The 16448-nt window shown below is 42.8% G+C and overlaps 1 protein-coding gene across 3 annotated transcripts in view; it reads right to left on the bottom strand.

Moving 5' to 3' along the window:
* Positions 1–15599, bottom strand: part of VCAN (versican) — a 115448-nt gene extending 99849 nt beyond the window's left edge. Inside the window, exons 1-2 of one of the 3 annotated variants that reach the window (XM_036846077.1) lie at positions 15103–15599; positions 3175–3250 (exon numbers count right to left, since the gene is read on the bottom strand). In XM_036846077.1, the coding sequence (XP_036701972.1) occupies positions 3175–3244 (70 nt within the window). In that variant the 5' untranslated portion in view covers positions 3245–3250; positions 15103–15599. Of the gene's footprint in view, positions 1–3174; positions 3251–13937; positions 14008–15102 lie in introns of those variants that run through there. The other 2 variants (XM_036846079.1, XM_036846078.1) reach the window with 2 other exon arrangements.
* Positions 15600–16448: the final 849 nt, after the last annotated feature.

Raw genomic sequence — 16448 nt, 5'->3', positions numbered from 1 at the left:
TCACTCTCTTGTTCATTCACTAATAACTGTGCATGGCTCCATTTATTAATATTAGAGGAATATCCAAATAACTGGGTCAATGCTAGATAATCAATATAAAGGGTATTTTTAAAGCAAAGAGCTCTTCATGCATTAAAATAAATCCAGAAACCAATAGACAGAGTGTTCATTAGTTATTGACCTTTTGCGTGCCTAGACATAAACAGAGAAAACCTTAAGATAAGAGTACTTGTGTTGACTCAACTAGTTACTGCTCTGTGATTCACTATGAACTTGGCAAATCTGTTTCATATGGATCTTACATTTTCAATTTTTACCCCTCACATGAAAAAGTAAAAATTCTTCTGAAATTAGCCCCAAACTAATGACATCTCTTAACAGTGATTACAGATTTGCAAAGAACTTGATGCTTGGGGTAAAGTACAATACAGTGGTTGAGAGCATGGACTGTGGAGCCAGACTGCCTGGGTTCACCTCCAGGCTCAATCACTAAATTGATGTATGATCTTCTACATTAGCTATGTCTCTAAATCTTTTGGTATTGCAGTTTCCTCATTTGCCAAATGGGGAGAATAAAAGCATCTGTCTCATCGGAGAGCTAAGATTAAAAAAGGTTAACAAAGTAAAATACTTAGAACGAGGCCTAACGTAGAAATCACTCAGTACTGTTAGCTATTATTACTATTTTAAAATACCATCAAGGAGCTATACCATAAGTGTTTGTTTGTTTCCCTACTGTTTGTATGAGTTCTTTCTTTGTTTTAAGGGGAGGGATAGTTGCCCTGTTCCTCAAGGTTCTCCCACTACTTTCTCTATAATTCCCTCCTATTACTTCCCACCCAAACCAACTCCTTTTCTCTATCTCCTTTCTATGTCTTCCCTCTTCACTGGATGCCGTTGTCCTTTCCTCTCTGTGACCTTCAACGTTTACTTCCTGAAAATGCTGAAGAGGACAGCTCCTGGGCTCTTGGAGTGGTGGAGCCTAGACTCTGATGGCCAGCCAGGTCATTCACTGTGGTATTCACACATTGTTTATTTATTCATTCACTTATTCACTCAACACATAAATTGATTAAGTGCTAGCAGTGTGTCAGGAACTCTGCTAGAAAATAAAAAACAGCTCTCTTGAAACTACACTCCCCTTGGGAAGAAAAATGAAGAATAACTTATCATAGCTATTATAGCCCATCTATTATGGGCTATAATAGATGTCATAGCACAGGGGACAACGGGAACATAGAGAAAGGGCTTTTAAATTGGCTGGAAAGGGGAATGAGAGGTGGGAACCATCTCAGAAGTCAGCTCATCCTTGATTTCTCTGTTGCCCTCACCACACCACATCCAATCCATTTGTTGGTCTGAATCCTCCATCTCCATGTATCAAATTCACTTCTCTCCAGCTCTTCTGCCATGCCCCATTTCACACACAGGTGACCACAATAACCTCCTAAATGATCTCCCTGCTGCCACTCTTGCTCTCCTACAATCAAATCTACATAGAATAGCAAACATGGAACTTTGAAAACATTCATCAACTCATGTCTTTCACCTGCTGAAACCCTTCAGCGCTTCCTTCAGTGCTTCCTGGAAATAAAATCTAGTCATTTCTAAAGCTACAATGCCCTATATAGATGAGAAATGTAACAGAGGTAAAGCTCACACACTCCTGGGACAGCCTTGGTTTATCTCCCAGTTCTGCTACTTACTGGTTGTGTAGCTTTGAGCAAGTCTCTTAGGTTCTCAGTTTCCTCTATAGATAATGAATGTTTCAATAAGTTAATGTTAAGCATTAAAACTGTTCTTGGCTCATAGGAAGCTCTTTTCTAAGTATTAGATATTGTTACTACTTATATGAACTGACCTCTGACTATCTCTCTGTCTGTATCTCCTACTTTCTTCTTGATCACTGCTCTCCAACTACAGTGAACTTTCTGTTGTTCAAACACACTACCTAACTTGGGCCAGATCTTAGCTGGTTGGCTTTTCCTCGTCATTCCCACATCAGTTTAAGTATGACTTTCTCAAAGACGCTTTATCACCCCCCTGCCCCCCACCCTATGCCATTTCCTATGATGTCATTCTGCTTTATATTCATCTATTTGGAAGTACTTGGATTGTTTGTTTACTTGTTTATCGCTTACCTCATGTAACTAAGGAGATTAGGTTTAAAGAAATCCAAGACAATGTATGACTCATCCACTGATATATCCCTGGAGACTCAGACTAACATGTAGCACATAGAATGTATTCAAACAATACTGTCAATGGATGGAAAAATGAACGGATAGGTGGAAGGATGGATGGATGAATAGATGGAATGATACTTAAATTCTGAGTCTTAAGAATGAACTGAAGTGGAACTGTAGAGAACAAGAGAAGGGACTGTCAAGCAGAAGGAACTGCATGTAAAAAAAAGGGAATAAGAAGGTCTATGAATGGAATTGTAAATTCTTGCAGAGACTCAGAAGCATAGAATGAGTATGAGAAAGAAGTGGAAGCTGAGTCTGGAGAGACCCTTGATGGGAGCAGATCACTGAAACTCAGCACAGTATCTTTTTTCATAGACCAGAGTCCACAAATTTGGAATCACAGAACCCTCATTAGATGGATATATAATTTACAGCTAACAAAAACAGTGGATGTGTACTTATCCAGTTACTAGAAAGGGGGTGGGGAGAAGAGAAGGGAAGGGAAGGGAAGGGAAGGGAAGGGAAGGGAAGGGAAGGGGAAGGGAGGGAAGGAAAAAAGAAACGGAGGTGGGGGAAAAACTTGGCTATCAGCCCTCTCTCTATCTTCTTTACTTTTTTCAAACTCTATCCTCCTGAATGTTTAATAGTCTTTTTTTTTAATATAGAAAATTTTTGAGCAGTGTTGAAGAAAGCAGAACTTAAAAATATGCCCAGGCCCACATGTGAGCCTTTTTGCACAGTCTGAAAGTAACCTGGGAAGTTACTGAAAGCCCACTTGCTTCTTTAGCACCTGGTTCATTATTTTGTTATGATTGATTTATTTAAAACCACTGTTTTCAACCTAATAATATTTTAGCTAAAAGTGTTCAGCAATGAATAGATCAAAAATTCATCCTTTATTTTAATGATTCCATAATTCCATTCCATGCCCCAGTACTTCAATTTTTATTTCAATTAGTCCTAAAAAAATTGTTACCACACTCACCTTTCTGTAGTGCATGGGCTGCTATTAAGGTAGAGCACATCCATAAGATGCTCTTTATATTTATCAACATCTTGTCCTAGAAATGAAGAAAAACACAAAGTAAATCATAAGCATTCAGGTTTGTGGGAGGCCATACATCACATTCTATTTGTGCATTATAGGGAATAAGAGTACAAGAAGCAGCTCCTCTTGGATTGTAAAAACAGGAGGAGACTTGCAATAGGAGAAGTTGTCCCAACACTTAAATTATTAGTTTGACTCTCACCCAATGTGGTAGTTACCAAAATAATCCCAGAACCCAAACTGGGGACACATAACAATGTGGATGTGTGGGGCAACCACAACAGGGTAGGCTGTTGGAAGAACAATATAGACCACAGCCCAAGTAACTAGTGGCTAGGAGCTGGCACAAGGAGGGAGGGGCGACCACAAAATCTATTTAGAAACAGGAAGTTGGTCATAGATGGAGCAAGAGAAGATGGGGAAGCAATTGAGAAAGATGTTGAGAGAAAGGGATTCACATCAAATGTGAGATAGGAGGAAACCCGTTGGTGGTTCATGCACATGGTATCAGAACAGAGAACAAGGATCTCAGCAGGCTTTTTAAAGCACAAACTCAATTTAGTTTCTAGGAGGCTGAACAAACAAAATAAATATATTATAAGAAGCTGTTAATTACAGAAAAAGCCAGTGCTTGCCATGAGTTTTAAAGCAGTTCCAACTGTCTGAAGGGTAAAGAATGAAAGAAAGCACCCTGTACTGAGAGTCAAGAAACCCTGCCCTGGCTTTGCCATTAATTTATTGTGTGAAGACATTTAACAAATCTGGGTCTCAGCATGGTTCCCTTGCAGTTCAAGTATCTATGAAGCTATCATTATGAGGAGGATAAGTACCATTGTTGGGGACCATCTAGAAATCAAAGAGCTAAGCTCAGAAGAACTGCAGAAGGCTATTTGATCTCCACAGTTATTCCCTTCTCAGTTACATTTAGGACTGTTCTATAACAGCCATTGTTGGTTGGCTATCCTGTAGCCATTCCTCTTTCTCTTTTCTAACAAAACTCTAATTCCATTCTAGTATCTACCCTCCTTCACACAGCCATATACTTTAGTGGAACCTGGGTCAAACCCCAGCCCAAGGGGATGATCCTGATTATTCTATGTCAATTACATTGGTCCCATTTCTTTTGCCAATGACTGGTTTTGGAATGAGTATATGATGCAATTTTGGCCAATGAGATGTGAGAGGATCTTGCGTGGAGGGGTTGCTCCTGGGAAAGGTATATTCATTTTAAGAAGAGAAAAAAGGAAGCGATGGTTGCTTTTCTTCACTGGACATTATCAGGATAGGATATATCTCGTGAAACTGTTGTATCTATCTTGCACCCATGGGTATATAAGATACCCTCTCTGATGAAGCTGAGAAAGAATCAGGAGAGGCAGGGCTGAAGTGCTCAGGCATTAGACCTATAGCCAACCATAACCTTGAACTTTCTTTATAGTAGATAATAAATTCCTTTATTATTTAAACCAATAAAATCAAGGATTTTTGTTGCTTGTTGCTGAAGGCATCCTAACCGACACATATTTGAGTTGGTGCCCTGCATAACTGCCTTAGAAAATATCTAAATTGTGTATGATTTAGAAAACCTAGATTAAAAAGAAGTAAGTGCTATAAGAATGAATCCAAGTCCAATTTGGGCTCAAATTCAATTTCATAATTTATGACAGCTATACCTTTACTCTTGATATTCTTCTCTAACTGATTGCTTTATTTTATATATATTGAAATAAGTGTTAGAACCTTTCTAAAAAAAATTATAAAATTCTAGATATGTCCTGAAGACCATTTTTTTACCTAATACATTATATGTCTCATATTTTCCATCAATAGGCCATTTGACAACTTACAATGAAAAGTATACAGTTGATAATCCTAAAGTAACCTTGATAATTAAGTTTATTTATCATATAATTACTGAGATATGCTAATAGATGTTGTTACACACTAACTGGGAAATTAGGTTTCTACATTTCTTTTTTTTAAATAAGATACCACAGCAAGCAGGAAGTATATACCTGTATCTCAATACTATAACAATATTTCAGGGAAAAATTAAGATATCAATTTCACATACCCTACAGTTTTCAACAAAATGAAATTTTAGATTGTATCATACAATGCTATTAAAGACAGTGTATTCCATGAGTACTAACTGAATCCAAATAAGAAACTTTTCTTTAATTGTGCTTACAAACAATAATCTCCTATTGTCCTTCAAGAAAAATTTTTCTTAATTTTTTTCTTTTTTTTTTTTTCAGGAAACTTTTATAAGCTTAATGTTAAAAGTCTATTTCCATTGTCAAATAGCCCTGAATTCAAGTTCCAAATCTTCTGCTTATACTCTGTGGTTTTGGGTAAGTTACTAACTCTCTCATTTCCAGTAGCTATTTAATAGTGAAAAGCAGTACAATGAGAATTGATAAAAGAATGCATATAAAATATAGCTCAGTGATACACAGCATATTCAGTACTCAATATTTATTATTAAAATTTCTAATTCAAGCTTTCTACCAGTGTTCTCTTCCTGGTTTCATATCACTAGTAGTAAAAAGAAAAGTATTTAAAGCTCTTAGATTTGAAAATTATAACCTGGGTTACTACTATAGCTGTGTACAACTTCATGCTCACAGTAAATTGTCCTATAACTTATTTCTATGTGTTCTGAATCATTATTTAGAAACATGTTTTATCTCCTATGTAGAACAGTAGGCTTCTGGAAGGCAGAGCCGGTATCACATTCAGCTTACTAATTCCCACAATATTTCACCCACAGTGCCAGCTTCAGAGTAGACCCTTGAGGTAGGTTTGTTGACCAAATGTGTGACCAATGCCCCTATTTCCTATTCAGAAATACACTTTGAAGAGAAGTGTCAGCACTCTCTTTAAACATGGGTGAGTGGGCCAATTAACACCCGAAATACATTTAATATTTACTGTGACTCAATAATATCTGATGTTTGTCAATATCTGGAGTGTTGGCCCTTATAACAAAACCAGAGGGGAAGATGTAATCCTGACCAGGAATGGGTCTTCTGCCTCCTGATCTCCTGTCCAAGGCAGATACTCAAAAGTCTAACTCTTTGTGCCATACTTCATCCTTATAAAAGTGGCTTTTTTTTGAGGGAGGGGAGGAAACAGTTCTTCATCTATATAACAAGTATACTCATCATTTGCTCAAGTAAGACTGTCACTAAGACAAGGCTAGGGAAGGAGCCAGTGCATTAAAAGTGCAAGGGAGAGATCAGTCATGTTTTTAACTCTTTTTTTTTTTTTTAAATGTGATGGAAATGCACTTTTATTTTTTTTTAATTTAATTTTTTTTAATTTTTTTGGCTGTGTTGGGTCTTCGTTTCTGTGCAAGGGCTTCCTCTAGTTGCGGCGAGCGGGGGCCACTCTTCATCGCTGTGCACGGGCCTCTCACTGTTGCGGCCTCTCTTGTTGCGGAGCACAGGCTCCAGACACACAGGCTCAGTAGTTGTGGCTCACGGGCCCAGTTGCTCCACAGCATGTGGGATCTTCCCAGACCAGGGCTCGAACCCGTGTCCCCTGCATTGGCAGGCAGATTCTCAACCACTGCGTCACCAGGGAAGCCCAGTCATGTTTTAAATACATTTGCAAAACTATGTTTAAATAAGTTGCCAACGTTTAAAAATTGGAGAGTTCACACTAAGTCCCAGATCTCTGCCTTCTTTTGGAAAATCAGACCTAGCAGCTCAAGGTCCATATTCTAGCTGGCCAATCATTAGCACTAAGCAAGCAGCAGCCTCTGGCCTTGGCTCCGTGCATCCAAGCTTATCACTGGCCCCACTTGGCCTCTCATCCATTTCCACTCCATGCCTGCTCCCTGTAGTCACCAGAGTTTGCAACTCAAATGCCCACAGTTCTGACCTCAGAACTATATTTCCATTGCCTCTTCCTTAGAGTCCAGGGATGTCATTCCATTTCTCTAATTTTTATAAGACTGTGTTCATGGTCATGGTTGTTAAAGCACACCATTTGCCTTCTTTGATTTTACTAAATGAGAAACTTTCTGGAGCTTCTCTGTTTTTAGCACCACTCCGACCCCCATCTCTATTCTTCTGCTCTTCTGTGTGGGTCTTGTAAGCATTATTTGTTAGTGATAACAAGTCTGTCTGCACAGAAAGACCTGGGAGATATGACAGCCAGTGCCTATATTTAGTCTTCTATTCCAGTGAAGTCAATGAGAAGAGGAAAAAGTCATTGAACAATCAAGTCACAGCTGACTGAAGCTGTTTAATTGCCTGGGAGACACAAGAGACAAGGTCAACAGGATTCCTATCCATAAGAGATGTCTGCAGAGGGGATAACGGTCAGGCCGGTGATGGGCTGCCTCAGAGAAAGAGAGATCCAAGGTTCTAGTAAACAGATATTTAGTATTCTCCCTTGATCTTGGGGAAGCTCCACTGAGCAAAGGGTGACTTAAGGATGCAGACACAGTGGTTTGTCTTCTAGTTTTTGAATTAGTTACCCTAGACAACCAATTGTCCAGGATACCTCAGCCACAAAGTAGATGTAAAGAGCATTGTCTATCATGTTGCTACGGAGTGCTTTCTCAAAGGAGGAAACGCTGTAATGCAGAGAGAGATATCATGGTTTAAACATGAAGTGTCATGAATCTGCTTCACAGGAATAATGGCACCATGTGAATATACCACTAACATGTGACTGGATTCCTGCACCTGGACTTGGCTAAGCTTTTTCATGTCATTGTTCCTTAGTATTGCTCTGTTCTCTGCCTGGTGAACCTGTTCCTCCTCGATCTAAAACACACTGCACTCTCCATTCCCATTCTCATGCTCTATTTACATCATAGCACATCTCCCCATTGTATATGAATATTTGGGAATTGCTTTTCTCTACCCTCCATAATATAAGCTCCAGGAACGTAGCCTTTGATGTTTTGTTCACTGCTGTATCCACAATGCCTAGGACACGCAGTAAATATTTGTTGAATGAATGAATATGCCCATTTTGTACATAATTGGGTGCATATTTTACACTATTTGGTACATTACTTTCTTCACTTAAAACACAGTTTATCTCAGAGAATATTCTGAATCAGCTAATACAGTGTGTCTGTGTCATTTTTAACAGCTGCATAGTTTTCCCCTAGATAAATGTAGCATCTTTCATTTTACCAGTTCCTGTGATGAGCCTTTAAGGTGTTTCCAAATTTTTGCTGTGAAATAATGCTGCAAAGGGCATCCTTGGCCATTTGTTTTGGGTGACATTCATACCAATGTCTATATGACAATATCTAGAAGAGGAATTGCTGGGTCAAAAGGTATATGCATTTAAAAATTTTTTTGATAGCTATTACCAAATCACTTTCTAAAAAAGATGAACCTATTTACATATATGAGAGATCCAGTTTCCCCACAACTTGACCAACACAAACTTTCATTGAACCTTTTTTATCTTTACGGCTCTTATTGATGAAAAAATGGTGCAGAATATCATTGTTGTTTTAATTACTATTTCTTTAACTATGAATGAAACTGAGCAATTTTTCAGATGATTTTAAAACATTTATTTTTCTCTTTCTGCCAGCAGCCTGCATAAAACATTTGCCAATTTTTCTTTTGGATAGATTGTGGTTTAGTTTTTGTAAAAGGTCCTGGCATATCAAAATAGTTGTTAGCTCTTTGTCTCTCATATTTTGCTAATATTTTCCAGATGTGTTATTTGTTTTCATGTAAATAATTTAATTGTTATTAGTCAGATTTATTAATCTTTTCTAGTATGGCTTCTGGGTTTTACATTTTCCTTAGCACGGGTTTCACCTTTTCCTTAGCCTGGGTTTCCTTACTCCTAGATTATTATTTTAAAAATCTTATAATTTCCTCTAGTTATTTTTTTAAATGTCATTCCCTACATTTCATATTAGATCCATCTTAATTTTATTTTGGGATAAGAAATGAGGTAAAGATTGACTTGTATTTTGAGTGAACCAATCCACTGTGCCCAATCCCTTTATTGAATAATTCTTCATTTCCACTGAATTTCTGTGTTCGTTTGAGCCTATTTCTGGACTCTGTCTTCTGTTCAATGAAACTAGACAATTCTTTTTCTATTTAAATTGAAGTATAGTGGACTTAAAATGTTGTGTTAGTTTCAGGTGCACAGCAGTGATTCAGATATATAGATATAGATATACACATATATATATTCTTCTTTCAGATTCTTTTCCATTACAGGTATTACAAGATATTGAATATAGTTCCCTGTGCTATACAGTAGGTCCTTGTTGTTCATCTCTTTTATATACTGTTGTGTGTATCTGTTAATCCCAAACTCTTAATTTATCCCTTTCCCCTTTTCCCCTCTGGTGACCCTAAATTTGTTTTCTATGTCTGTGAGTCTATTTCTGTTTTGTAAATAAGTTCATTTGTATTGTTTTTTTTAGATTCCACATACAAGTGTGAAACTAGACAATTCTTAAAACAGTATGTCCCTCTCTAATACATTTTGTAGGTTTAGTAGGAAATACATGATTTGGGCAATGCTGTTATTATTAAGATCATAGAATTAGATCAATATGAGCCCCAGGGATATATCTTAACACCATTTATTTGTGGAGTTCTCATTTATCAAAGCCCTTTCACAGGTATTCACCCTTTTGATGTTTATAACTGCATATCCATTTAATAGATTTTTGACACCAAATGTCTAAAAGTTGTGTCTGACCTGGTTTTCTCAACTAGGAAATGCAACGCAAACTTTCTGATTCTAAGCCTAATGCTCCTTCCACTACACCACAGGTAATACCAACTCAGTAATTTAATAATAAAAACATTATAACTTACATATTATATATGTGTTTATCATAAACTATGTAATCTCATGTTTATAGACATAAACACCTCTTAAAATTCTTAAGAAGAATGAAGTAGGATGTACACAGAAAAAAGAAGGATGTATACAGAGAAAAAGGTAAACTTAAATGTAGATCTGCATTTACACCCTTTTAAAGATGATAGATCTATCCAGAGGCATTTCAGGGAAACACAACAAACAAACACATTACATAAGGATGCTTTGCACTGACCACTGAAATAGAACCACCCCTGGCACATTCAGTGATAAGAACACGGCAGTCAAATACCCTGGAGAACATATACATAATATAAACATATAAATGTATATATATGTAATTAACCACATTTAGGCTACCAGAGGAAACTGGCAAACGTTCACTAACTGAAGTGGAGCTTGGCCAGGACATTTATCTCTACTTCTCCTTGTTCTGATTCCAAATCAGAGAGAGTACGGGCCTTGTGTTTTCTGGTAAAGTACAGACCTATGCAACAATCAGCATGTTTTCTCATACCAGAGCCAGTAACCCCCAACAATGAGTATTTGTGAGTCCTAACTGGTTTCTCTAGGTGGGTGGTGGAATAATAGCCTACTACAGTCATTCATTCTCTTCCTCAAAAGAACTATGGGTCTGGAGAAGTTCTGTTCAGTCACAGGGCAATATCTCATTTTAAATACAGTATCTAGTGATGTTTGTCCATGAATAAAGTCAACAAAAATGTTTGAATCCCACTAGGCAAAAAGAGCTTATTTATATGGCTGTTGGGTGACAGTGTTGGTTGATCTTTGTGCTCTCAAAGGCTCTCATGTTCAATTACTGACCAATCATTAACCACAAAGTATTTAAGAGTAATAATGTGAGGAAAGAAAGAACAATGACCATATCTTTAACATTAATCATATTCAGCCTTAAATTAACTTTTTAGGGCCTTTCCAAACAATTCACAAGGGTGCAGACATAGGTATCTTAGGATAGCACAGGTATTTCCTTCCAGTTTGTAGGCACAGAGAAAAAGAAGAAACCTATGTCTGTAAACATATAAATCTAGGGGGATTCTTTTCAAACTTTAAATTTGAATTAAAGTTAAAATTAAATTTACATTCTTTTTAAACTTTAAACTAAAAGCAGGAAATACAATTTAGGGCTAACTTTATATTTCTTTTTTTTTAATCTACTAAGGAAAACAAAGCGAAACTTTGAATTCTTACACAAATCTTTAGCGACTGTCTTGAATCTCCTCCTTCTTCCCACCACCCACAAGACGAAGGACCGTGGACTTCCTGCTGGAGCAAGTAATTGTTCAGCCACTTTGGAGTCCATGCCTTTTGCAGTTTAGTTGGGACAGGCACATACAATTGTAAAATCTTCCTTTTTTTACATAGAACTCAGAACCAGAAGTCAGCCTCCGAGACCTTCTGCTTGATATGCCCTCACATCCCAAGTTACATATTCCCCAAACTGGAACAGATTTTATCTCAGAAAACTAGTTGTTGCTTCCATTGACGCCTTCCTATTTTTATATTAGACTCAAAACATCCCATTTTAGGTCTTTAGAGGAATATTTTCACTCTAGGGTTGGCACAATTGCCAAGCAGTGTTTAAAAGAATTTAGGTCACAGCTTTTAGGAGTCAAAAAGGAAGGGAAAGGGGATCAATTAGATGTCAGAATTGGAGATGGAATAGATCATTAAAGCTCTGTTCTTCCAAGATAAAGCGAAGAAGTAGGAGAGTCTAAAATGTAGCACTAAGTGGCAGCATCAACTCTGAGCCGCATTCCCCCTAGTCACTCGCTCAGTGATTTCATAAATATGAGCTGAGCTCCCACTATGGGCCGGGCCCGAGCTAAAGCTCCTGATGCGAAGGGACCAGGGTTACACTCACAGCCCCTAAGGTTTGCGCTCATGGAATCTATCAGTCCTGTCAATGGCAATTGTTTGCCATGCTAGACGAACTCTTTAGGACGTATGGAATGTGATTATCCTGTAATTGACTAAAAGTGATCTTTAAAGTCAATATATGGATCACAGAATAAACTCGTCTCATATTTCTGCCAAAAATGTTTGTTTGGAGTAAATCTTTACTTCTTTTCTGTCGCAAGGGGAAAACTCCTCCTACCACTCCCAAGAAGCAAGGCAAAAAAAAATTCAAATGGTTTTTTTATTTAATAAGAGTGTTTAGCGCCGTCAGGATAGAAGTCTGGTCGGCTCCAGCACCGTCCCGGAGCCTAAGCGCTGGGTGCGCCGCCGCTGCGCTCTCCCCGCCCAGCGGCTCAGCTCTCCCCGCCCCGCCCCTGTCCCGCGGAAGGACTAAAGCCACGCCCCCACTGGCCTCTGGGCGGGGACCCAGGCGGCGCCCCGCCAGCCTCTGCGCTGAGCGACTGCCGGTCCCGCAGTGCAGCTGTCTCCGAGCCCAAGAAGTCACACCCGTCTCGGGCCGGGAGCTGAAGCCCCAGCCCACGTGGCGGCGGCTGGTGAGCCCCGGCGCTGCGGGAAGCGCCCGGTGCGGTTCTTCCCTTCGCGCGGGCTGGGGAGTGGAGAGATGCCCCCAGCCCCAGCCTCTCTAAGGGGCTAGTTCCTCCGCCATCCCTCCCAGCACGCCGCTTCAGTAGGGTTTGTTATCGCTTTGGGGATTTAAACAATGGCTTAAAAGGAGACGCGAAATTTAGTCCAAAACCTTGAAAGGAACCCGGCCGGTCCGCTCCCGGCTGTTTGCGTGCATGTGCCCCGTCTCTGTTCCTTTCTTCTTTCCTTTCTCCCCACCGTCCCTTTCCTTCCTTTCTCTCCTTTTTCCTCCCGGCGCCCTCCTCCCAAATTTCCACGTTCGGCGAGTGTTGTGAAATTGAGAAAATTTAAACGTTGGATTAGGGTCCCTTATTAGGCAATGGTCTGAGGCGGGGCCCTAGCTTTGGGTTCGAGTGGTCGTGGGCCATAATAAAATTTCCAAAAGTACGGCATTCTGTATGATCTTTCTTAAAGTGACGCCCAAGAAAGACTGAGCGCCAAGCCCCCCGAAACCTGGATCCTCCCTTGGCCACGTGCGTTAGTCCACCAAACTGCAGGCTTGGCCCGGAGTGCCGCGCATGTCTCAGCTGACTGGGGAGAAGGCGCTTCGGCCCTTAAAGACAAGTCTCCTTCCTGGGCCCTCCAAACCCCTAGATTTACGTCGCAGATTCCGAAGTAGAAAACTAACAACTAAAGGGGAAGCTAGGGTGCTCCATCCTTGAATACATGGCTGTGAAAGCGGCTCATTTGGTTTGGGGTGGCGGGGGGCTCGTTGTCCTCCACATGTGCTGCATTTCTCCATCAGGGGGCGCCCACACCCACCAAGAAACTCCCTATTCCTAGACATCTGGGTTCTGCAAGCTCGAAGCACTGCAAGTGGGGGTAGATCCGAAGGAGCGCACCGCCTCCCTCGCTCCTCCCTCCTTGCCAGCCTCCGCGGACAGGGGAGGCAGGGATTTCACACTAGCCATTCATTTGTCAGCCGTGGGGGGAGGGGACGCAGGAGCGAAAGAGACCGAGCAGAGGCTGGAAGAGGGGAAGAGAGGCAGAGAAGATGGAGACAGAGAGGGAGAGACAAAGATGAGAAACGGGACACAGATAGCGAGACTGTCTTTCCGCCTGTGGGTGTGCGCACCGCGGGACAGCTCTCCAGGCGCCGCGTAGATTTCTCCTCCCTCCCGTAGCATCTCCCGGGGACTTGCAGGACTTGCTACGGCGCAGCTGGATCCGAGAGCAAATAGTTTAAGCTATGACACTAGTTTTCTACCTCGCTCTCCGCTGCCTAACCCACTGACTGCTCCACGCCCAGTGACACAGACAGTGAGCCTGGACAACCCTGATGCCCCCCAGCCCTCACGCACCAGGGATGTAGACCGGCGGCGCCCACGCCTCCGCAGGGCGGTGGGGCGCTCCAGCCGAGGGCGTCCCCCGGAGCTGCCGCCACTCGCTCTCCGCCGCCGCACGACCCGCCAGTAAAGTTGCTCAACTAGGGCCGCGGGCTGGGAGGGGGTGGGGAAATGGAAGGAAAAGGAGGACTGCAGTAGTCCGGGCGAGAGGGCTGGTCCTAGAGGCCCCAGATTCGGGTCCCCGCGCCACCTTTGTCTGAAGAGCGATCTGAGCGCTGGTTTGCTCGTTGAGAGCAAAAGCCTCCACTTCGCTCCGCAGGGCGAGATAAAATTCTTGCACATCCCTACTGGTTCGGGGCAAGCTTTTCCCGCCCTGGCGCCTCGCAGACCTCCGCGGCGCTCCAAGCACCCCACCCCCATCCCCTGCCCCCTCCCGGCCGGCTCCGGCGCACCGCGCGTAGGACAAAAGAACCCAGGGGCACCGGAGAGAGCCTTGACAGCCCCCGCGTCGCCGAAGAGACGCGGACCGGGGACCCCGCACCTCCCCGACCGGACCTCCTCCCAGAGCGCCCGCGGGCTGAAGGGGTCACGTCCGCGCAGGTCCCGGATCGCCCTGTCAGAAGCTGCTTGGGAGCAGCTTTCCAGGAACGCCGGGCACTGACCACACATCAGGGGCCGGGAACCAGGTGGCCTGCACCAGGGCGGCTTCGGGGACTTGCATGTGGGCAAGTCTCGGTGGTCCCCATTCAAACTTTTGCCTCGAGCAGGTTAAAAAAAAAAAAAAAAAGAAAAAAGGATCAAGGTGCCACGGGTCCCTCCTCTCCAGCTCAAGACCCCACGACGTTTCTAGGGGTTCTCTGCATTCCCTTCCCTCCCTTCCCCCAATTCCATTTGTCCTTCTACTCCCACCCCACCCCGGGCTTCTTTTGTCTGGATCTTTTTCAGCACCAAGGTCCCTCTGTATTCTTCTCTCCAAACATCCTTCTGAAAGTTACCTGCATTTTTTACAGTGCACATATTTTCTTAATTTCTCAGAGCTAGTTCTCTTAGCCTTAATTAAAGCCTTCTACCAATTACAACGTACTTCTTTTTTTTCTAAACTCGATTTTTTTTTTCCTATAAGTTTTTCTTTTTCTTTTCTTTTCTTTTTTTTAAGGGGGAACAAAAGAAACGTGATTACCTTGAAAGGCGGCTTTACTGCAGTTGAGGGGAAAAATTGACCTCAGCGCTGCGCGAATGGGCTCGGCGTTGCCGGGGCGGGTCACATAGGAAGCGCGGTGGCCTGGGGAAGGGTGCGGGATGGTGCTGGAGGATGCGGGAGGATGCGGGGCTGACCGCAGAGCCCGGTCCCAGCGCCTGTCCACAGCACCTAATGTTCGCGGCTGTTGCGCCCGCCCGCCTGGAGTTCCTCCCCAGAAAGGCTCGGGGCAGCTCGCCTGCAAGTTCAAATGCGGGTTGTGACACCCATCATCATTATATCACAGTACCGTCAGCACCGAGGAGGAGACTCAGCGAGGAGGAGGAGGAGGAAGAGGAGGAGGGTTCATTCACAGGCTCCTCGAGCGCTCCGCAGCTGCAGCCACTCCTAACAGCCCAGGCTTGGAAAGCAGGCAAAGGAGCGGAAAGGCAGCTCCCCGCGCTTGCGGTAGGGACCGCCTGCCTCCCTCCCCAGGCACTCCCACCTCTCGGCGTTTCTTCCTGACAAGAAGTACCAATCGGCTTGGGGACAGCAGCGCTCCCCATTCAGCGACTCACTAAGTAACATCGCGCTGTGCGCAAGGAAACCACTGCCTTCCCACCCCTCCCCACCCCCGCTTCCCCGCCCCCCGTGCTGCTAGTTCTGGGTTAGGGGAAAGGAGCCCCCAGGCTCCTGTGGGGCAGGCCAGCACTAGACAATTGAGTACCGTCAGTTCTTCTTGGGAGCAAATGAAACTCTGTAAAATCAGCAAAGAACTTGGTTACAGCGTGTTTACGCGGCCAGCGAGCCTGCCTGTCCCATCTGAGGGAAGTGTCAGGCTCCTGGCTTCTGCCAACCTGAAAGAGACACTGAGAAAACGAGATCCTTCTGAGACCTAGAGGGAGAGTGTAAGAATTCCCCACTGCTTTCCCCGGGAGCTGCCCAATGGGGAACCCAACGTCATTGCGCAATCTACAAAGACCCCGGTAATAATGGGCTGGACAGGAAATTCCCCGAAGCAAATCCCTTGCCGGATTCAAACAGATCCTCTTCCCCTGCCACAAACCTACAGAAGTCTAGATTCGGCTTTCTTCTTTCTTTCTTTCCCTCAGTGTTTCAAAGTGCCCCTCATGGTAGAACATTTAACAATTTTTCTGAGTAACAGAGGTTCCTTGGATATATCAATCACCATCCTTGTGGTCAGGAAACGGGACCATAATCTTTCATGAGTTTATGTGATTTTTATATCTAGCCAGGTCCACCCGACTATGTAAACAACATCAACACATGGAAGAGTCCCCTGCATTGTGTTACAAAAGACTTCCAATGGGACCTGACAGAGCAAGGGT

Source organism: Balaenoptera musculus, chromosome 3 (assembly GCF_009873245.2).
Source record: "Balaenoptera musculus isolate JJ_BM4_2016_0621 chromosome 3, mBalMus1.pri.v3, whole genome shotgun sequence".
Lineage (NCBI taxonomy): Eukaryota > Metazoa > Chordata > Mammalia > Artiodactyla > Balaenopteridae > Balaenoptera > Balaenoptera musculus.
This window is presented reverse-complemented; position numbering and strand designations above follow the sequence as displayed.